Source organism: Gossypium hirsutum, chromosome A10, assembly GCF_007990345.1.
Source record: "Gossypium hirsutum isolate 1008001.06 chromosome A10, Gossypium_hirsutum_v2.1, whole genome shotgun sequence".
Taxonomy (NCBI): Eukaryota; Viridiplantae; Streptophyta; class Magnoliopsida; order Malvales; family Malvaceae; genus Gossypium; species Gossypium hirsutum.
The window spans coordinates 99,538,391-99,562,091 of NC_053433.1; the positions used below are offsets into that span (position 1 = coordinate 99,538,391).

Consider the following 23,701-nt stretch of genomic DNA (forward strand, 5'->3'; position numbering starts at 1 on the left):
ATTTGGGGCTCGTAGGCTCATAACAAGAAGTTTAAAGTAGAAATTGAAAAAAAAAATTAAATTGGACTGAGTCTTGGTGACTTGTGAACATTTGGGTGCATGAGATCGAGTTTGGTAATGTCTCGTATTCTGCACCGACGTGGGCTACGGGTATGGGGTGTTGCATAAATTTTCTTACAATAATCGCTTTCAGCCTAGTATCCAAATGGCGCCTTATGAGGCACTTTATGGTCAGAAATGTTGCACTCCCCTTTATTGGATTGAGTTTGGTGAGATGAAGGTTCTAGGTTTGGAGTTAGTGGCTTAGACTAAGTATAAGGTTTGTATGATTCGAGATTAACTTAAGGCCTCTTCTAATAGACAGAAGTCTTATGTGGACCTTAAGAGGCGAGATATTTAGTTTGAGGTAAGGGATCGTGTTTTCCTTAAAGTATCAAATTGGAAGAAGGTTATCAGATTTGGTTGTAAGGGCAAGTTAAGCCTTCAGTTCATAGGACCGTATTGGGTTTTGAGACGTGTTAGGCGAGTTGCTTATCAACTAGAGTTGCCTTCGGAGCTGGATCGCATCCATGACGTTTTTCATTTGTCCATGTTGAGGCGTTATCAATCTGATCCTTCTCATATGGTTCTAGTGGAGGAAATTGAGTTAAGGTCGGATTTCTCTTTTGTGGAGGAGCCGGTTCAAATCTTGGATCGTGAGGTTAAGGTCTTGAAGGAAAAGATCATTCCATTAGTTAAGGTTCTGTCAGGAAATCATTGTTCAAAAGAGGCCACTTGGGAGCCTGAGGACTCGATTCCTTAACAGTATCCCTATTTGTTTTACTCAAGTAAATTTCGAGGTATAAATTCTTATATTTAAAATGTGCAAGTATGTCAAATAACTATATTTGGTGTGATGTTTAAAGCCCTTGAAAGTCTACTTAAGGTCTTGAGCTTGATTCCATTGTTTTGAATTTTTCCTCTTAATTTTGGCATTATGTCAAGCTTGTGCCTTAGAGCTTATCTTTTATTTTCGCAAGTTTGTTGATAGAATGAGCTTATTGGTTCGGTGGTAAGGTGTTTGCTAGTTTACCTTTGGGTCTTATATACGAATCTTGCATTGCGTAAGTTTGGAATAATTTTGCTTTAGTACTGTTTATGTAGTAGTGTTAAATTTAATTTTTTTTTTAAAAAAATCTAGTTGGTTAGGATTTGGATTAAGGTAAATTTATATCAATTTTATTTTATTTTAATTTTTCAAACTCCCTAGAATCGGTCACCTAATTTTACCTTCCATCACCCACTCCATTTTTGCTGTAGTTTTTTTTGCCTTCTTACTTCTTTTATTTTATTTTCTTTTTATTTTTTACTGTTTATTTTCTTTTTTTTTCTTCCATTTTCCTTTTTGCTTTGCTAACATATTGTGTTTTAATGGTAATTGTTGTATGGTGTGGGATTGTTAGGGCATAATCCAAGCAAAGTATAAGTAATGTCATATTAAGTTCCTGATATTAGGATTTGAACTATTCCACATTCAAGGTAGGGGTTGTATTAGTGTTTGTTTCCATTCTTGGTTGTGACAAATGTTTTTGTGCTTTGTTTAGGCGAAGAATGCAAAAAGTATATTATTTTCGCGGAGTAATTTTTCAATTTGGATGCTGTTTTAGAGAAGTAATGTAACACCCCTTACCCTTGTTCAATGCCATAATAGGTTACGGAGTATTACTGGACTTACAAAACAATTAAACATTCATTTAGCAAACATTTTCTCAATTCAAGCATTCATCATTCAATCTCAATCAATTTGTGCCTTATTCGAGCCGATGAGGCCCTAAACATGCTTTGGAAATGATTCGAGACTAAACCGGTAACTTAAGGAACTTCCACAAAACTTTTAAATTTTTTCTCCCAACAAGGGACACACGCTCGTGTGGCCAGGCCATGTGTCTCACACGGCCACCAGACACACCCATGTCACAGGTCGTGTGGACATTCGAAATGGGAGCACATTGCCGTGTCCTAGCCCGTGTTCGACCCCGTGTAACTCTTTGACTTGGGTTACATGGCCAACACACACGTCCTTGTGGCTAGCCCGTATGCCCTAAAAATGGCCATACATGCCCGTGTGCCAGGCCGTGTACTAGGCCGTGCCAAACATGTAGGGCATATTGACTTATGCCACACGGCCAAGTCATATGCCCCTCTGTGAGGTCGTGTGGAGCATTCTGACTTGATTTCTAAAACCACAGAGTAAGCTCGTACGAGCTGTGATGAGTCCGCAACACATGCAGGATCTCATCTAAAATAGTAACACTAGTGACATGTCACTCATATCTTGCGACTTTCTACAGTTCAAACGGGACTCGATATTCAATAATTCTCATCAATTAAGCATTCGAGCTCAGTAATACCATTTACTCAATTATACTTTCTTTTCAAATAATTTACAAGTATTTAAAAGTTCAATTCTAATTATACGAACTTACATCGATTTGCTCGGATAGAAATTATCGACTATTCGTCCACTTTTACTTTTCCCCGATCTAATCCCGATCTTGGCTTATCTTGATCTATATATTTCCAAATTTAGCACATTCAACATTCAGTATATTCAATTTAGCCTATAACTTATAATTTAGTAAATTTACACATTTGTCCCTAATGTTTCACATTTTCACAATTTAGTCCTTATCACATAAAATTGCAAATTCATGCAATCTAGTACAAACCCATGCTTATCCGAATTTAATACATGTTACTATCAGCCCATATTTTCAATTTATTCACACTTTTAAGCATCAAATTTCACATTTTTTTCAATTTAATCCCCTTTTTGACATCTTTGTCAAAAATCACTTTACAAAAGCTATTAATCTAACATTAAACCTTCCAAATATATCATAATTCATCAATTTACTCAAGCATTCAACAATGGCAACATGATAAATCTTTAACAGTTTCGAAATTTAAGGTACGGGCTAGTTAGAATACAAAGCAACGATCTCAAAAACATGAAAATCATTAAAAACCGAGCAAAAATACATACCATGCAAGAGGAGGAACCTAGCCAAACCTTGAAGCTATTCTAATGGCTTCTTTCTTGTTAAATTTGGTCAAAATAATGAAGAAGAAGATGATACATATTTTGTATCTTTTAATTTTAAGCTATTAATCATTATTTTACCATTTTAACCTTTATTACTAAACATTAAGATTCATTTAACCATGCAAAAATATGTCCAATTACATTATAAATGGTTAAATTATAATATAAGGACCTCCTTTATTTAATTTTATAGCTATTAAACCCTTCTAGCTTATAGAACCCCAATTTTTCAGTTTACGCGATTTAGTCATTTTTATCAAATTAACCATTTAAACGATAAAATTTCTTTACAAAATTTTCACACATACATGCTATCATGCTGTAAACATTAAAATAATATCAAATAAATATTTTGATTTTGGATTTTTGGTCCTGAAACCACTGTTTCGATTTGACTAAAAATGGGCTGTTACAAGTAAGTACTCGAATTTTGTTTTGAGGTCTGAAATTTTAGGTTATGTGTGTGATTTTAAATGACTTTTTCCTCGGTTATTTAGTTTGATCTAATGAACGAATGTAGGTTTTGTGAGTTCTAGACATGTGGTTTGTCAAATCAATATTCAGGTGTGTGAACTAACTCGAAAAGCTCGCCAGAAACTCGTAAAAATAAGAAAATAGGGACTGTTTTCGAAATTTCCCAACGTCACATGATTGTGTGGTAGGCCACGTGGAGTAAACGACCGTGTGTGATTACACGGCCTGTGCAGGTAGACCGTGTGGACCATACAAGTTGCATATTAATCAGTGTCACATCACCACATATCAGTGTGATTGGATGGATGCATTCTAGTAGTCCAAATTAGTGTGATTGGTTGGACAAAGATGTAGTGTAGAGAATAGGGGGAGCATATGCTATGATATGATATATGATAACCTTCGATATTTTATATGATATATGATATGAAATTTCGACCTGATGCAAACTCTATATGTATATATGATATGTGGGCCAAGTCATACATTGCGCATGGAGCTCATTTATTTGTATGTTTTGTTTTAGGTGATCCTGAGTCTTAGGATTAGACGACGACTCTGAAGCATGGTTTTTACATTATTGGGTTTCACATTACTTTTAAGTATGTTTTGGACTTTCTCTAGACTTTTCGGACTCATGGATATTTTAATTTTTAGTTGGTACTTTACATTTTATTTAGGTATTTGTTTTACAAATGACATAATTTTAATCAGTGTTTAAGACAAAACAACATTACTAAGAAAAGACTAAGCTTTTATAAGATTGAGTCGTTATAACGTTTTTCCACTATAAAGTTTTTTACTAAGTCATTACAATGTTTTAATTTGCAAATGAATTAATCCATTAGATCTATTTAAACAAAGCTAATAAAATGTGGTTTTTCATCAAAGTACTTACAAGTTTTGCAAAATAGTTGCATTTTCAACGTTTTAAGCAATCTCATTTTTTGTATTTAAATGAGCTTCTCACTAAAAATTAAGCAAGATTGTTTTCGCGTGCAATGTGACCTTCACAAATCAACCATAACGACTAGGCCGGGTATGGGGTGTTACATTCAATGGTATCAAAGCCAAGTAGATCGTGTAGACCACTCAAGTTAGCTTGTTAGGCCATGTTGGCTACACGGGCATGTGGGCCCTTTTGGCTAACTTTAAGGCTCGATCAAGGGCCGATTGAGGGACTCAGAAATTGGGCCTGTGGACATTATGTAGACCCATAAAAGTTTAAAGTTTCAGTAGATACACGTAGGTTAGCTTAGGAGGCATGACATGTAAGTTTTGTTTGTAAAAATTATATGCTATGTTTATGATCCATAAAATATATGTTTAGGTATGCATGCCATACAACTTATGATATCTGTATGTATGTTAGTATGATTTTGCATATACATGGGGGTGGGGTATTACTTGTTCAAGGAAGTGTGGGCCGTTATTACCGCAATTATGGCAACTACCGCAAATTTCTGTCTGGCAACTCAGTTGCATATTAATGAGTGGCACATCACTACATATCGATGTGATTGGATGGATGCACTGTAGTAATCCTAATTGATGTGATTGGTTGGACGAAGATGCTGTGTAGTGGATAGGGGTAAGATATGCTATGATATGAAATATGATACGTTCTGATGCGAAATATAATATGCTCTGATATGAGATATGATAAGCTTCAATATTTTATATGATATATGATATGAAATTTCAGTCTAATGCAAACTCTTTATGTTTATATGATGTGGATTAAGTCATACACTGTGTGTGAAGCTCATGAGTTTGTATGTTTCGTTTCAGGTGATCCCAGGCTTAGGATTGGACGGTGACTCTAGAGCTCAGTTTTTACATTATTCGATTGCACATTGTGTTCAAGTATGTTTTGGACTTTCTTTGGACTTTTTAGAGTCTTTAACATTTTAATTTTTATTTTCTACTTTAAATTTTATTTTGGTATTTGTTTTATAAAGGACATAATTTTAATCGATGTTTAAGACAAAACAACATGACTAACAAAGGACTAAGGTTTTATAAGATTGAGTCATTATAACGTTTTTCCCCTGTAATGCTTTTGACTAAGTCATTACAATGTTTTAATTCGCAAATTAATTAAGTCTATTAGATCTATTTAAACAAAGCTAATAAAATGTGGTTTTTCATCAAAGTATTAATGGGTTTTGCAGAATAGTCGCGTTTTCAATGTTTCAAGCAATCTTATTTGTTGTAGTTAAATGAGCTTCTCATTGAAAATTAAGCAAGATTGTTTTTGAGTGCAATGTGACCCTCACAAACTGACCATAACGACTAGGTCGGGTATGGGGTGTTACATTTAATGGTATCAGTGCTAGGTAGACCGTGTAGACCACTCAAGCTAGCTTGTTAGGCCATGTAGACTACACGAGTGTGCGGGCCCTTTTGGCTAACTTTAAGGCCCGATCAAGGTTTAATTGAGGGACTCAGAAATTGGGTCTGTAGGCATTATGTAGACCTATAAAAGTTTAAGTTTCGGTATATACACGTAGGTAAGCTTAGGTGGTAAGACATGTAAGTTTTGTTTGTAAAAATTATGTGTTATGTTTATGATCTGTAAAATATATGTTTAGGGATGCATGCCATACAACTTATGATATTTGTATGTATGTTAGTATGATTTTGCATATGCATGGGGGTGGGGTATGACTTTTTAGAGAAAGTGTTGTTTGGCAGTTATTACTGTAATTATGGCGCTAAACCACAAATTTCTGTCTGGCAGCTCAACTACATATTTATGAGTGGCACATCGCCACATATCATTGTGATTGGGTGGATGGACTGTAACGCCTTGAATAATTTATTTCTGATTCTCTAAATATCTGACACAGATATGTGTCTGCTTTAGGGGTTAAGTGTCCTGGGTGTGTGTGAAAGGTCTTAGGTTCAAGTCTCAGCATTGCTAAATTTTGTTAATTCTTTAATCCTAGCCTCACCCTTGTTGTGTGGGCTTATATAAAGTTCTCTGTTAATTCATGTTAGAATGGGTCTGCTGGTTCAAGTGCTAAAGGAGTTAGGGTGTTGGAGGTCTTGTGTTCAAATCCCTACGCAAGCGAGGATGATATTTTTGCTCAGTTGCATGTAAGAGTTTCGGTGGAGTTGGGTTTCTGAGAAGGTTGTTTGTTAGTAGTTTAGTGGGGTAAAATTTAAGGGATTTGGGAGTTAATCTTTTAATATTTTTATTTTTTATTCTTTTTTTCAAAACTTTCCTCTCTTTCCAGAAAAGAAATTGACGTCAATTTTGTGTTCTTTCCCCTTTTACTCTTCTGTTTTTCAATTACTGCTTCCCTCTATTTTGTTTTTCAGTTGTTGAAAATGGTGTAGAGCAGGGCTCTCCTCGTGCTGATTTGTAGTCGAAATCATGTGAGGTGTTAGGGTGTTTTTGGCTCGGGAGTGTTTTTGCATCACAACGATAACAGGTGTGTTCCCAAAATATGAAAAATGAAGTTTCAGTGAAAGTAAAAATCGCCTGCTATCGATGCCACATGGGCCTGTAATCGCTTGTGTGGTAGGCCGTATACGAGACACAGCCGTGTGTATGACAAAGGGGTCATCGTGCGTAAGGCACGACCGTGTGATGGTGTGGGTATGGAGTGTAGGCCACACAGGCTAGGCCGAGTTGGGTGTGTGGGCCCACATAGGCATGTGGGTTTTGGGCCAAGCCTTGTGAACTACACTGGCAAGGTCAATTTAGGCGTGTGGGCTACACGGGCGTGCGGGCCCACACGGGCATATGGACCTATAATTCTGAAATTTTCCCTAGGTTTGTATGGGTCGTACCGATCGACTGTGGGCCTACCATGGGGTCGGTAAGGGCTGACCAAACCCTAAAATTATGTGATGTGATAGGTTAATATTCTGCTCGAAGTATAATACTGTTATGCATGCCTGGTTATTTTGTTATATATGATATCTGTACGTAATCATGTAAGCATGTTGAGTCTGTATTTGTAATTTGTAATTGTGTTTAGGGGGATTTATGTATGTGGAGGAACTGTTCTGTATGGTGATCATCGCTTATATTCTGACAATTTGGCTACACATTATCTGATATGTGCCATAACAGCACGATAGGGATGGGTGAGTGTTTTTAACCTCGCATGATGTGTTGGGATGGTCGGAGTTAGTGTGTAGAGGATGGGGGTAGGACTTTATATATCTGCTCTACATATCTGTTTCTGTTATCTGAATCTGTAAAGGACTTAAGTCCGAATCTGAATCTGATTATGTATGTGATTTCTATATGTATAACATGTATATTTCTGTTGGGTTACGCACTAAATTTACAAAAAACTCATATCTGTTTGTATGTACTGTTCAGGTAATTCACAGACTTAGATGAGCTAGTACGATGGAGGCTCAACGGTCCACTTGATCGAGAACTGTTTTAATTTAGTAATCTATGGTTTTTATTTATAATTCTGGTTTTATTTAACAATTTGTATTTTTGAGACTCTCCGGAATGTTGGTTTTATTTTGGTTTTGGATGTGTGTTTGACATTTACATTGCAATGCGTATCTAAAATCATGGTTTTACGAAAATAAAGATTTTCTAGAAAAATGAACTACGTTTTTAAAATATAACGGTTTTGTGACTTCCGTTGTAAATTATGCTTTGGAAAATGAACTCATTAAATGTCGTTTTCAGTAGTAATTATGAATAAATACGAGTTATAAAAGTTGAATGGTTTATTGAAACAACTCAGTTTTCAAAACCTATTCCTTATGATGTCTAGGCCGAGTTTGGAGTGTTACATGGACTCTAGTAGTCCTATTTGGTGTGATTAGTTGGACATAGATTGTTTGTAGCGGATGTGGGTAAGATATGCTATGATATGAAATACGATATGCTTTGATATGAGATACTATAACCTCTGATATGTTATATGATATTTGGTAAGGAATTCGATCTAATGCAAATTCTATATGTATATATGATATATGGGTCAAGTCATATACTAGGCATAAAGCTCATGTGTTTGCATGTTTCATTTCAGGTGGTCCTCAGGCTTAGGATTGGACGGCAACTCTGGAGTTCATTTTTTGTTAGAAAAAATAGACTTTCTGGAAGCTTGAAGGCATATTCTTGATTATTAAGGGTGGAAATTAGAATCATAAAATTATAATTTTATATTCTACTCCATGAAACTTTTACAAAGGTATATCATATACTCAAAATATTTGAGTGATGAATGAGAAATTGATACTTAAAGTGAGCTACTTGTGAATTATGGTGAGTAAATTAGAAAGCTTAGTCCCATATTGGTTAGATATCAAGTGTGGAATATGTTTATATATATGAACCAACCTGGTAGTTATTGAATAACTAAACTAATGCTCTCCCTTGCGCGCCTTCGAACGTAGGCGGGGTGCAAATCCAACCCTGTCGGGGTTGGGGGCACACCCGTACGTCGTGTACGACGCAAAATGTCTAGACCGGTCGGGCCTTCTAGGCCTACGAATATTTTAGCCCAATATATAATCTTTCGAGGCTCAGCTAACACCTTTCCACTTCTCAATGTAATTGCATTTACGTGTTTTTTTTGGGTAGACTACCTTGTAGTCTCTCTTAAACCAATTTAGCAAGCTGACCAATCTAATTCTGAAAATCCTAAATAGATGAAAGTTTTTTCGTCAAAGCTACTTCAATGTTCTGAAATCTTATTTTTGAAATTGAAATGAATTTAGCCAACATATCTTTAAGATTTGGCTTCTTCTTTTGCCAGTGAGGCTGCTGAAAACCAGGAAGGGGTTGTGATCTTTGATTCCCTTGATCACCCTAGGAGAAGTTTGGATGATGTCTGTATCTTAGGTTATAGGTATTGCTATGAGGGTTATTTTGATGTTTGAAATTAATACCAATAAAATCAACTTGCTCATGCTCCATGTTGGCATTCAAAGGTAAGCATTCCTAACTAATTATACCTATTCAAGTCACATCACACTGCATTACAAGAGTCACCTCATTCCCTATACTCAAACCATCTATCCTTCTACCAAGAGCTTCAACCTAACTTGCCAAAATAGTAACTGCATCTACATCATAAACACTAGTTGCTTTTGTAGGCTTTGCTCTTGTGACTTGTCAGAGACAATTATTCAATATCATCTCCTCAATAAACTCTTAAGCTGTCTTAGGTGTTTTTTTAATTAGTGTTCCCCCAGCTTCTGCATCAATCAGTTGCTTAGTTGAGAGACTTAAATCATTATAGAATGTTTGAACTTTCAACCATAAAGGTAGACCATGATGAGGACACCATCTCAAAATATCTTTAAATCTCTCCCAAGTGTCATAGAATGTCTCAAGATCCAATTGGGAAATGGAAGAGATATCATTTCTCAACTTAGTTCTCTTGGCTGGTGGAAAATAATATAACAAAAAGTTATCTGTCATCTGAGCCCAAGTAGTGATGGAACCTCGTGAAAGTGAATTCAACCACTTCTTTCCTCTGTTCCTTAAAGAAAATGGGAACAACCTCAAGCATATGACATCACTAGTAGCACAAGTGATCTTGAAAGTATAAAAAATCTCTAAGAAATTTCCTAGATGAGCATTTGGATCTTCATCTTGTAACCTATGAAACTGAAAATAATGTTGCACCATCTGAATCATGTTCAGCTTGATGTCAAAGTTATTTGAAGCAACATTCAGCGTAATGATACTAGGCTCAGCCCCATCAAAGTTGACTTAGCATAGTCATATGTAGTCAATGGAGGACTTGCCATTTCTTCAATAATATCTTTTTCCTCTTGATTGTCTATGATAGTTTGATATTGATCTTGTCTTGCTTCTCCAACCTCTCTTCGATTTCAGCAAGCATTTTTTTTACCATAAAAATAACAAGTTTCAATGGGTTGCCCTAGTCATAAACCAAAAGAACTTGTCAAAAACCAAATGAAAGTCAATCAATATCTCAAAAATAAACTAAAAACAAAATAAAGCAAAATAAAATTTAAAAAATGGTTTAATTAACAAAAATAAGATTTTCCTAATATTCTAATCCTCGGTAACGGCGCAAAAAACTTCTTGCCCACTAAACTAACTAATAAATTAACCAAGGAAGGTGCACCTATCAATTAATAGTATAGCTATTATGAGCACAAATTTCATTCCGTTGAGGACTAAAATTACTAGTAATTATCATCTTTCTATTACATAATCTAATGATTCAAAGGGTTAACTGAAATTAAATCAAACTATCTAAATTAACTAATGAATGCACCAAAGAATGAAACAAAAACACAATTAAGTATTCACCAAATAACAAAACAATACCTATGTAAGAATGCACCAAGATTTTATCTATAATTCTCAAGTTAATTATGCAATTTATTTTCTTAGCTCTTTGATCCGTAGAAATCCCTAATTTATGCTAATATCTCTTTCGAGCATAAGAATAGCTAACTTTAGGTTGATTAATTGAAATTTCTTTCTAATTAAAACCATATCATTATAGTAATTTGCTCTACGGATCCCCCTATAAGATTTGACTCTAACCTAGTAGATTTATGTTGTCCAATTTTTAAGATTGCATGCAACTCTATTCAATTATGCAAGATCTAATTATAAGAAGGGTCTATTCAACCTCAAACTTGTGCACATCAAACATGAATTACCACTCTAAAATTATTAACCTAAGAATAATAAAGCATTCATAATTGAAAAGAAAGAGACAAAAATTTTATTGCATAAAAAGAGAAATCTAATAATAGAATCCATCCTATGGTTCATCTCCCTTAAGTATTAAGAATATTAATTCAAAATGGAAGGAGTAAACACCAAAAATACAATATAACCACTAGAATAAAAGAAATCAATGATAACTCCCTTGATAATCAACATGGACTCTTGAATCTTGGTGGAAAATTGCTTGGAAAATTGCTTTAATGGTGTCCTCAAGGTAATTTCGTGCTCTCCCTTAGTGGTTGCCTCTTTTTTTTTATTTCACCATTTATATCCTATTAAAGTGTTAAACCACCTAAAAGTCGCAAATTTCAGCCATTAGTGTACACGTATCTCCTGATCGACACACCCTGGACACATAGTCATGTGAGTCCACATGGCCATGTGGAATGCTTGTGTAAAAATCTGTTGCATGAGCACAACTTCCGAAATGCTCTAATTTCCACCATTTTTCACTCATATTGCTCTCAAGCACCATATTAAGCATCACAACATGAATATAAAGGATTAGGAGTATATAATTCATAATTAATGCCACATAATCATCCAAAGATGTACTAAGAATGAGTTTATAATATGCTACTTTTTTACACTTATCACTTTTATTTTTCTTTTTGTTTCATTTAATAATTTTATTACTTTTGGAAATTTAAACTCCTTTTTCCAATTACTTTGGGTGTTTATTTTGTGAGCCTTTTCTCAGTTATACATATTATAATATAATTTTTAGTATTTTGATTGTTGATGGTCTTATCAACTTTCTAACATTAATGATTGATTTACTTGATTATGTTAATGGTTAAATATGATTTATTATGGGGGTTACTTAGGAGATAATTTTCATCTTGTGTTGAGTATGTTATCTTATTATGGTTTTATTAAAAAATTTGCCAAAGGGGGAGATTGTTGAGGCAATTTTTTGATTAATGCCAAGCAGTAGTGCTCACCAATGACTAGCATTGTTGAGCTTAAAAACTTCCCATGCTTAACTTGGAAAATTTTGGCAACATAAACCTTTGGACATTGATTCTTGTTAGTACTTTGGACAACAACAAGCCCATCTGTGGTATCCAAAGTGCATATAGCAACATAACTTGGAGATTGGTTTGTGTTTCGATCAATGATATCAACTTCCCAACTTTGGGAAGAACAGATCAAACTGGGTAAAATTTAGAAGTATATCTTGAAGATTCAAAACTTACCTGAGCTTATTATTCTACTAGTTTTACGGGAAGATTCATTATAATTGATATAGTATGTTATAAAGTCTTGATTCCTTCTAAATTAAGGAGACTTATACAGGTGATATACTGAATTGAAGGCACTTATTCTTGCTCATCGAGGAATGTTTCTAGTGAGTGCATTGAATGAAAAACCAAAGTGTGTTACTTGGTTAATGTCCTAAGTTTTTAGGGTGAAAATTTAGAAGAGAATTTTCTAGATCTTAGGTACAAAAGTAAGGAGTCTAATTTGGTAAGTGTTAGAGGTTGAAATAACTTGTACAATATGTTGCTAAGATATCATCTCTCTAAGCAAGGCCCCGTAGATGTAGGGAAATTGAACTATGTAAACATATCATGTGTTCTTTGTTTTTCTGCCTTGGTCATACTTAGTGCCTGAACTTTAGCACTACTTAAATATTTCTTGCAAGTATTATTTGAGAGCTTTCAAACTTAAATATTCAAAATAATAAAATATTAACTTTGGCTAACTTAACCATAACCTCATTAACCAAATTTTGACCTTACAACTTTGTAATAGAAATAAATCATTTTTTATTGCAAGAGTTCAAAAAGTAGATTGATTATATTTATTATAGGTAAACTACTAAGTGGCCACCAAACTTTTAGACACCCAAAAAGAAATCCTTGCAATTTCATTCCCAACTCTTATTGTTTTTCCATTATAGTAACCCAAACATTAAATGTCTAACGGCAATTGACTGTACAAGCCTAACACCCTAAACCTGGCCTAGATGTTAAGGTCGAATCAAGAAATGTTAGGATGAAGGGTTTTGAAATCAACATTTGTGTTAAAACTCCTCGTACTAATTGCTCTAAAAAAGCCCACATTTTTGGAAAACTTAATATTTTTCTCTTTAACGAATCCATCATTTATAGTCCTTTAATGTAAAACATTAGTTGCAGCGGATGTTTATAAGGCGATATAGTTGAAAATCAAGTTTGATTTCAAAAAAAATATTTTTTTTGTGTAAACCATTGTTTTCGTAAATCATTTTGTTAAAAATTGAAAAAAAATATATCAAAAACACATCCAAAACCAAAATTAAATCAAATAGTCCGAAGAGTCCCAAAAATTACAAACTCTCAAAATAATCTGGAATTAAAATAAAACTATTAATTAAACTAGTTCTTGAACTAGTAGTCTCCGCTGAGACTCCGTTGCATCGATCCACCTATGCATGAGAATTACCTGAACAGAATAGACAACTGATGTGAGTTTTCATAAACTCAGTGTGTAACTTAACAGAGACAAGCAACCATCAAATTCAGATTTCCAGTTTTTCCGAACAAAAGCGGACATAAGTCCCTAACAGAGTCAGATTGTATCAAAATCAAATTTTCGAAACATATAGATATACAGAGTCCTACCCCCATCCTCTACACACCATCTCCATCCATCCCAACACACCATGTGGGGTATAAAACACCCACCCATCCCTACACACCACATAGTGTCTAAATGACACTTATCAAAATAGTATGCTGACAAGCTGCCAGTAAATCACCGATATGTCGCCTCACAGAACACTCCCTCCAGATAAACCAAACCTGTCCCATATACATATATAGATAACAGATACATATATACAGAATTAGCATGTCTCACATGCTCACATACATATATCATACATGCTTTTACAAAACAGACAAGTCATGGAAATCAATTTCTTAAACTCAAATCAGTCTATTAAATTAGGAAGGTATCATGCATTTCTCGTCTTTTCATTACACACCTGGTTCATTTTTTATGCTATAGCAAACTCGAGCCCTCTGAAACCTAAGAAATAGCACCCCAACATTGATTTAGCTACCAATTTACGGGTTAACAACAAAAATTCAACAACACCCACAAACTTACCACCAAAAAAAACCCCGCTATCACGAATTAGACTATTGAAGCGTAACTCCTTGCTTTACCACCTTCTTCTAAATGCAAAACCCGCTAATTAAAAGTTAAAAAAACATCATTAGCATACAAAAATTATAATGTTACGACAAGTGAAGCTCTACTTACCAAGCCAATTAAAGAACCTGAGAACCCAAGTTGCAATGATTGAACGAATGATTCGCGAACAAAATCAACAGAAGAGCGAAAAGGGATTTTGCAGAAAAAAGGGAAAAGTCAGAAGTGGAAAGGAAGAATAAAAGAAAAACGTCAAGAAAGTTGAGAAAATAGAGAAAAAAGAAAAAAAATAAAATAGAATGAAACAAAATAAGGTATATCCTAACTTCCCACTAACAACTCAATCCCTACTGTCCCACAACTTGATCCTCATTTAGCAACCTCAGAGTTTCTCTTCTACTGAACCTCTTTTAGACATCTGTAGCAAAAATTATCATCCATGCTCGCATGAGGATTCAAACACAAGTCCTCAAGCAAGCTACCACCTTACCACTTGAGCCAACAAACTCATTTTAATATAAGTTTACTAGAAATATAATATAAGCCCACCCAACAGAGATTGGGCTAAGATAAAAAATAACAAAATTTTCCATAAATGGGGCTTGAACCCAAGACCTCAAACACACATCCAAAACACTTAGGCACTAAAGTAGATACACATTTTTGTTAGAATTCACAGAAACCAAGTGTTGATTGGTGTAAAAAATCATTAAGGAGTGAAAAAGCGGTAGAAATTATAATAATGCATTAAAAAATTTTGTCATAGCCAGAGGTTTTACTTTTTTTTCAATATTGAACTTTTAAATATCAAAACATCAAAATAAATTAGGTAAGTTGTTCAAAAATTATTTTATTCCTTGACAATGTCAATCGATTTGTTACTATAACATTAAAATTAATTTAATTAATTAATTAATTAATTAATCTCCTTCTAAAATTTAAAAAACTTTTATGTATCGAATTTAAAATAAAATTAAATAACTCATATTTAATAATTGTCTACAAAACCCAAATTTCTTTTTTGATTATATGATCTTTAATTTCCGCCCTAAGCTAAAAGTAAAGAAAAATCCTTGCAATTAATTAAATTAATTCAATTCATATTCTACGCCAAAATAAAAAAAATAAAAAACCCAAAATTTCTTCATCAATTCTTTACCCAAAAGAAGAGCGAGTAACATTTTTAACAAATTACCTAAAGCTGTACATTTCGTTTTTAACTGTTATTGCTCTAGTTTTCTTCTGCACCTTTTCTCGATATATTTCGTTCACTTATTTGCAATTATTATTTTTTTATCAAAGAATTCTCTACACTATGTAGCATATATTTTATTTTCTTTCAGATTTTGAATACAAATCCAATTTGAAAAAAGAAAAAAAATTGTTTACCTATTTTGCTAACCCCAAAGATATATGAAAGAAAATTTGATAGTATTTCATGAAAATTACAAGATATGTCATAGGAATTTTTTTATGAGTTTATATGTTTATTTTATTTCATTATATATCAAAGATGATACATGTCACACTCAGTTTCCTTTTAAACCCAAAAATTAGAAACCATTAGGGGTTAAATTGAAAGAGACCATAAGCTAACAGTCTCTATTGAAAAATTAGGAAAGGATAGTAACTGAAATTGGATAAGGTTGAAAACCAAGTCTGGTTTGGTTGGATTAGAACCAGCCGACTCCTTTGCGGGGGACAAAATGATTGTCAATGAATGGTTTCTAAATTATTGAAGATCTTGCGGGAAAGGTTATTTTAACGGGGATATGACATCCTAAGAGACTTCTTCTCCAATTTGTTTAGTTTTCTTCTCATCTTCATCTTTTTCCTTGGTCGCTCTGAAAGGCCATGATTAAAGAAAACTATGTATAGATTGATGATCGTGAGGTTCTTAGTCCTTTTGTAATCGTATGAATTAAGAGAATAGAGATAAAGGGTTTCGAGATCTATTTTAAGGGTTCTGTGTGTCTCGAAAAAACTGAAGTTTGAGCTAAACATGTTGAGTTTAACCCATAAGTTTGGATGCCAAGCTTAACTGCCTAGAGAATGGAAGCTCTAGTGTTTGGAAAGGTTAAGCTAATAAGACGAAAAAGTGTTAGGTGAGTTTCTACACTCCATTCTGAAATGCTAAATATGTTTAAAGTCTGCATAGGTCTATAAGTATCCACCATTTTAGTTCAGTATGCATGATCTCATGAAGCTTTATTTATAAAATATGTGTATACATATGAAAGCATGAAAGGGTATTAATGACAGGTTAGATGAAGTTAGGAATGGGAAAAAGAGAGTAAGTTTGTTATATACTGTTGTACAGTGTTATTGAGTGCAACGTGATATGCGAAGCACCGTGCCTTACGAAAGGGACATTGCAGTGTTCAAGCATCAATGTTAGGAATGGTGAAATGAAGGAATGGATGGGTTGCAATGGAAGGAGAAAACAAGAAAGATCATGGCTAGGCCATGGGACTGATCGGAGGCTATACACCTAAAACGAGTAAGACCATAACTGAAAGATGCTATGGTATTATGATAAAGATGAGTAAGATCATAGCTGTAAGATGTTATGGCATCATGATATAAATGAGTAAGACTATGGCTTAAACACACTATGACATCATAGTAAACAGGACTAGACTATAGATGAAAGACGCTACGGAATCCTAGTAGTCCACGGGAACAGTAAACATGGGTTAAACTGTGTAAGACCAAAGCTGAAAGGCATTATGGCATCATAAAAAGTCCAACGAGACATTAAACACAAGATAGCTTGATGGGACATTAAACACGGGATAGTATGACAGGACACTGAACAAGGGATGGTTCGTCGAGATGATAAAAATAGGGTTATGCAAGGCCATAGTTGAAAGAAGCTCTGGCATTGTAGATAGTTCGTTGGGACGATAAACACGGGGATACTGATGTTGTAACATCCCAAAAATCAGGGGTTAGTAGAATCAGGTTTGTGAATCGAGAGAGAGTGATCATGCCTTAATTTTTTAAATTATCTATGAATTTTTAGGAAATAAATGACGTATTGGTGTGTTGGTTAAGTGTTAGTGTAACATTTCTTGAAACCCAAGTTCAAATCCCTTCTTTCGCATCATTTTTATTATTTTGCAAAATTTACCTTAAACCTTAATATGTGACATGCCTTGTTTTTTAAAATAAATATTTCAAATTATATCAAGAATGATTTATTGGTTTGATGGTTAAACTTTAGTGAATTTATCCTTGAGATCCTAACTTCAATACCCTTCCCATGCAAATAATTTAATTTTTGACAAAAACCCCTTGTTTCAATTCTCATCCAAGTCTAGTTAACCTAGGTATAAATACTAATTTTTTACTAATAATTAGCCTTTAATCCTTCTCCTCATTTCCCTAGTAGTTCCTCTCCTCCTCTCATTCTCTTTGATTTTAATTTTTTTCCTTTCCTCCATTGTTGTCGTCGCCTACACCTAGTTCTACCATCTCTTTCTTTTCTTTTTCCTTTTTCATTTTGCCACAAGATTTGTTAACATATTCTCAACCATACTGCTATAATATTTAATTATTAAAAACAAGCCCAAATCTGAAATCTTGAACTCCAAAATCGATCCCAAACATTGCCAAGAAACTACCATTGTTGTTTCTCTCGACTAGCTTGGGTAAGGTCTATTCTCTCTTCAATTTCTTAATTAACCTTGTCCATTAGAAACATAAATTTCTAGATCTGGAATTTTGGGGATTTTAAATGATTTCAAAGGTATTTTTCCAAAATCTAATGAGATCTCAAACTATTTTAAAATTCAGCCCCAATTTTGGCCACCATGGGTGGTTGTGCGTGTGCTTATGTGCAAGAAACGGGGTTGTTTCGTTTCTTGGTTCTTGCTTATATTTTTCCAGAATTTATTTGAGTTCTTGAACCCTCCATATCATATTTTAAACCTATTTAAATTAGGGAAAACATTCTTGATCAATTGGCCATTCAGATCCCACAAATCATGAAGCATAAATGTAATTAAGGGTATCTAATTTGTTATTTCGACATAGTTGTTTGGTTATATTTATAAATTGATTAAATGAAGGAATTTAATAATTAATTAGCTACTTATTTTACAGTATATGATTGAATTAGGTGCTGACCCAAACACCCCAAATCATCCAAAAAGGCAAAGAACGATTGTACGTACGGTCTGTATCGATACAGTGTAAGGAATCTAACTAGTTTGGATTCATAAAATAGTTATAATTTCAACGATTGGTTTGAAATCATAAGTGGGTGTTTGTGGCTGGTTTAATGGTAAATTGATTGAATTTACACTGAATTTTGGTTTTGGTTCATTTAAGGAATTATTAAGGAAAAATGGAATATTCGCTAGTGTGCTGTGAGGAAGCGAAAAATAAGGTGTGAGTATTAAACTCATAAAGTTGTTTGAAAATATTAAATATCATGTTATATTTGATAAATTAGCTTGCTGATTGGATTTGCTTAATAGCCAAATTATTGAGGTATGTTTCGAGCCTTAAAAGACTGACATGTTGACAAAATTGCTAGTTTGATAGTATGAATGTTTGATGGAGTTCGTAATTGCATATTTGAGTTATGAGATATGAGAATGTTTGACTGAATGATATAATGTGTTGAGATGTTAAACTTATGTATGATTTAAACGCATGAGATATTTGTTATATTGTGTATTGAAAAGGGTGCTATTTATGCACAATGAAAATTTGTAAAGTATGTGAAATTGAACGATATTGATTGATACCTATACAATGGTAATTTGAAAGATTGGAGCACTGATTCCATTTACTGAAAGTATGTGATTATTGAGGACATGCTAAGCATGTCAAATGAATGTGAAAAGTATTGAAATATGATTATGTCTAAAATTGTGTGACATATTGCATATGCATTGGGTTGGGATTTTGTGGTTGACGGAGGAGTTCAGTGGAGTACCAACGGCATATTAAGTCTGCATTATTCGTAGTCAGTGCGCTGCACCTGGAGTATCAAGGGGATTGGCTATTTTATCGCATACTATATGCTTTTGGCGATTGTATCGCACTATTTGATATCTGGCAAATTTTCTGCATTATTGATTATTCGGTGGTTTTACCACATCGAGCTATGCTCATAATGTTTTAGAGTTTGGCAGACGGGTCCTGTGGAACTTGTGGTGTGTAGTAGATGGTATGGGTAGGAACCTTTTTGCACTGCATCATGTGCACAACATATTCAAATGTTATTGATTTATGCTACGTATTGTATTTTGTTGTATTGAATGGTACCGAAATTAATGATTGTTACTTGAATAAATGATGACCTATGCTCATACACCATTTGACATCAATTTGAAAATGACTATGTAATGACATCAAATTCCTATGATGGTTTTGTTTTCTTTTGTTGATGCTAATATGTTCACTGTATTTGATGTTTTTGCTCGTTGAAATAATTATTCGACTTACATTGAGCTTTTCATAAGCTCACCCCAATAGTGTTTAACTTTTCAGGTAAACCTCAAAATTAGGACTTGACTCGGCATTCAGAGAATCAACTTGGACCTCGGATTATTATTTTTTTAATTAAGTATTATTAAGTCTTTATTGGTTTTGGCTTGTAATTTTTAATTATTTTTGGTTTGTGGCTTGGTAACTTTTCTTTTGGTGATTTTTGCATGCATGGATTACTCAAGCATAATAACTGGATAATGCATGATATCGGAATTAAGTAAAATTTGATATTGTTCACTATTCCCTAGCTTCCACTACATTGCAAAGGAACTATTTGTGGAAAACAAATCGATAAGACAACTAATTTTCTAAAATGACTTGAAAAATGGATTTTTCACTGCATTAGTTTAACTGAGTTTTTTTCTTAAAGAAGGGCAACAAGCAAATGTTTTTTCTAAAACAACACTATCAACAATAAAATGAATCCTAAGTATACACGGCCTAATGAATGAATGCTTTTAAGCTAACTCAAAGTACAACTACGGTTTTCTCTAAAATGAATTTATTTAAAGTCTTAAATAGTAACGTAAGTTAGCTTAGCCATTTCGGTGGCTAATGTAGCCTTCTCAATCTAGCCATAATGTCTAGGCATGATTTGGGAGGTTATAGATGTGAAGGACCATAGTTAGACTATGGAAACTAATGGAGTCCACCAAGACCTTAAACTTGGAAAGGGTATACTTTGTAAGACCATGGATCGACTATGACAGCTAGAGTGTCCACTGGGACGATAAATGGGTGAAAAATAAAAAGAGAAATCATGGGACAACCCTCATTAAGGAAAATGGGTGTATGGGCATGCATTAGATAGCCATCGGGTCGAAGGAATCCGCCAATAGAAGGGGAAATATAAAGAGGGAAAAAACTACTACAAAAGCAGTTGTAAAAGCCAGTAAAGCATATTGGTGGTGATTGTACTAGAAATAACATATGTTTTATCCCTACTTAGTGGTTAATTTGTTCTCATTTAGTTTCCCTTGGGATACATTTTAACATGTTCAGTTTTGTAAATTGCATTTTATAACTCAGTGAATCCTAGCCTATTTTATCCTTAATTATGTTATCTTATTGCATTAATGTCACTGCATGAGTTAATTCCAGATTGCGTCTAGAATTGTCGCCGCAGTTGACAGCTGTCTAATAAGAGCCAACCAGGCATGAACTGTCCATTCTGGTGTAACTACCCTATATGAACAAGGATAGAAGAATCCTGTGGGAATGACACTTGTATTGTTAAGGAAAACATAAAAGGATAACATGAGAAGAATGAAGGGAGGAATTTTTGCTGGAGCACCATTCTCTTACCTTATTTTGAAGCTTGCGGCCATGGCAACTTGAGCCTCCTTTGCGTGAGCCAACGTGAAGACTGATGTAGATCTACCTTGACAAGGAGATCTAAGTGCAGGACAATGGGAAATGGAGAGATTCAATCGAGTAGCCTTGGAATAGTATTCTCTATTCGGTTTTTTCTTATTTCTTTGAAAACGCTGGTGATTACTCTATGTTTTCTACTGTATAGAAGTACAATGAATGCTTTGTTAAATGATATCTTATTAAATCTTATTTTTATTGTTTAATCTTGGTGATTTGAATGTTTTAAACACGGAAGTGTTATTCCAGTCACTAACACTGGAAGGTGCAGTGGCAGTTAAAGCTAATAACTATTTCAGTGGAAGTTGAGTAAGGACTAAAGGAATTTAGTCCACTTGTTCTTAATAGTGCCATATTGCCATCATTGGAAGGTGAGCTAATGTCCATGGTTAAGTTCCAGATTAAATGAAATAATGGCATTTGGTAGGATATAGATTAAATTTTATTGTGTATACAATCACTTATCTTTTATACCTTGTAAGTATTTAGTATACTGCTGAAGATTCATGTTGGGGATCCCAGTTTATCCATAGCATACTTTTATCTTATTGTTTTTGAGTTATTGCTTCAACAACTATCCTCACAATTTATCTTATTACTATCTAGTTTTTGCACTGACATTAATAGACAAAAGACAACCATCCACATCTATCTACTATTCTTGCATCGGCAGTGTATGCTTGCACATTGTTGCTGTGACATTTACAGCCAGTCAATTTTTTGGAGCTGTTGTCGAGAGTTGTTACACTAGCGGTGCTTGGTGTAAAGGCGAACTAAAGTTGGTATAACCAAGGATCATAGATAAGGATCCTCCATTACGAAACGTCGTGGGCGTTTTTGAGAAACCCTAACAGCTAGTGGTTTGTCATACATATTCCAGTTAGTTCATAAAGAAACGAGAGGTGAGTTAGAACCTATCAACAAAGAAGGATACATCGAATGACAAAATGTCTATTAGGACTATTCCACTTTAAGGGGAAACCATTAAGGAAGTATTATTATTTAATTGAATCCCGACAAGGCGGGGTACATTTCGTGTAATGATGAAACTCACTAAGTTCATCTGAATTTACGATGGTTGTTTTGCTAGTGCAAGATATTCATAATAACGGACTCGAGGAGGGACCAAGCCAGATCATTTGGAATCGAAGATTCATTTAAGTAGAGTCAAGCACATAGGAAGGGAGCACCCTTAGGAACTCTGCCATAGGGGTGAATATATTGTAATTATGTATTTCCTTAAGAGTGGAGTAGAGACAACGAACTTTATTTAGAAATTTATGTATATGATGTAAGTTAATTTATTAATAGGTAATAAAGTTTGATTTCGAAATTGTAAGATCATAGTATAAACATTAATAAGGTTCTGTTGTGATGCCCGCACCCGGATCTGGTGATTGGGTCGGGTGAGGGTGTTACAATACAACTCAAATTCTTTGACTATAATGAAAATGACTTAAGAAGATCAAAGCTCAATGAGCACCACCACTCTTATTGAAACAATCAGATGACAGTTTAGGTTTTAAGATGAAAAAAAAAATATCAAAAGCACAACATTAAAATCTGACCCGTCTTTAAAGGAAGCATGAAAATTCAAAGCAACCTATATCTTAGTTGCAAGCATCGGGATTAGCTAAGAGGTAAGCTTCAATGGCTTGGTAAACTCCCTCATTCCCTTTAATGAGAGCCTTGATTTCATCTTCAGTGATTACATAGTCACCAACAGTGTAAAATTTCATCGAGCTCTTGCAAACAGTTCCTCCACCTACAGCTGCCTCAAACTTATTCTCGTAGTTGATTTTCTCAAGCTTGTCCCCCAAAGGCCCACCTTCAATCAAACTGTAACTGTATGAAAATTTGTTTTCATCATGTCCTCCAATCTGGTGCTTCATATATTGGAATGGAAGGCCTAAACAAATAAAATACTTGTTATCTGACATACTTGTGTTGACCACATTGCAGAGAGACCATAGAAAGTGAAAAAAAAAATGAAAGAACTAACCTTTAACAAAGTTGATCTTTACGATACTTCCAGGGCCAGGATTAGCTTCAACCTCAATACTCTTGATTGCATGAGGGGCAGCTATGGGCCAGACCTTGTCATCTTCAAGAACGAAGGCCTTGAAAAGCCTGGCGGGAGCGACTGGGGAGGTAGACTCATAGTTATAAGAGACAACACCCATGATTCTTGGGACTTTGAGTTGAAAGAAAAGAATAAATGGATGATTGAGTGAGAGTTTGAGGTGTGAGATGATTGAGAACCAAGATGCTATTTGTAGACTAATATTTATTCTCATCTTTTAATTGGATTTATATCCAACATTGTTATTAATATTCATTGAATTGGTACTAGTCAAATGAGGCAGCCAGAACTTATTAAATCGCAAATTGGTGACTAAATATTTTATCAGTTT

At 34.3% G+C, this 23,701-nt stretch overlaps 2 protein-coding genes and 1 non-coding gene across 3 annotated transcripts; 2 read left to right on the forward strand and 1 right to left on the reverse strand.

Moving 5' to 3' along the window:
- Positions 1-205: 205 nt before the first annotated feature.
- On the forward strand, positions 206-802 carry LOC107895490 (uncharacterized). The gene is made up of 2 exons (XM_016820760.1): positions 206-287; positions 432-802. Exons 1-2 carry the CDS (start codon positions 206-208, stop codon positions 800-802), a joined length of 453 nt encoding a protein of 150 aa, XP_016676249.1.
- A 9,017-nt stretch (positions 803-9,819) lies between these two features.
- LOC121209096 (small nucleolar RNA R71) lies at positions 9,820-9,926 on the forward strand. The gene has a single exon (XR_005904213.1). It is a non-coding gene; the product is annotated as a small nucleolar RNA R71 (small nucleolar RNA).
- Positions 9,927-22,771: 12,845 nt separating this feature from the next.
- LOC107895963 (major pollen allergen Bet v 1-E) lies at positions 22,772-23,485 on the reverse strand. Its single transcript, XM_016821147.2, has 2 exons — positions 23,290-23,485; positions 22,772-23,196 (listed from the first exon to the last, which is right to left on the reverse strand). Exons 1-2 carry the CDS (start codon positions 23,468-23,470, stop codon positions 22,898-22,900), a joined length of 480 nt encoding a protein of 159 aa, XP_016676636.1. The 5' UTR covers positions 23,471-23,485; the 3' UTR covers positions 22,772-22,897.
- Positions 23,486-23,701: the final 216 nt, after the last annotated feature.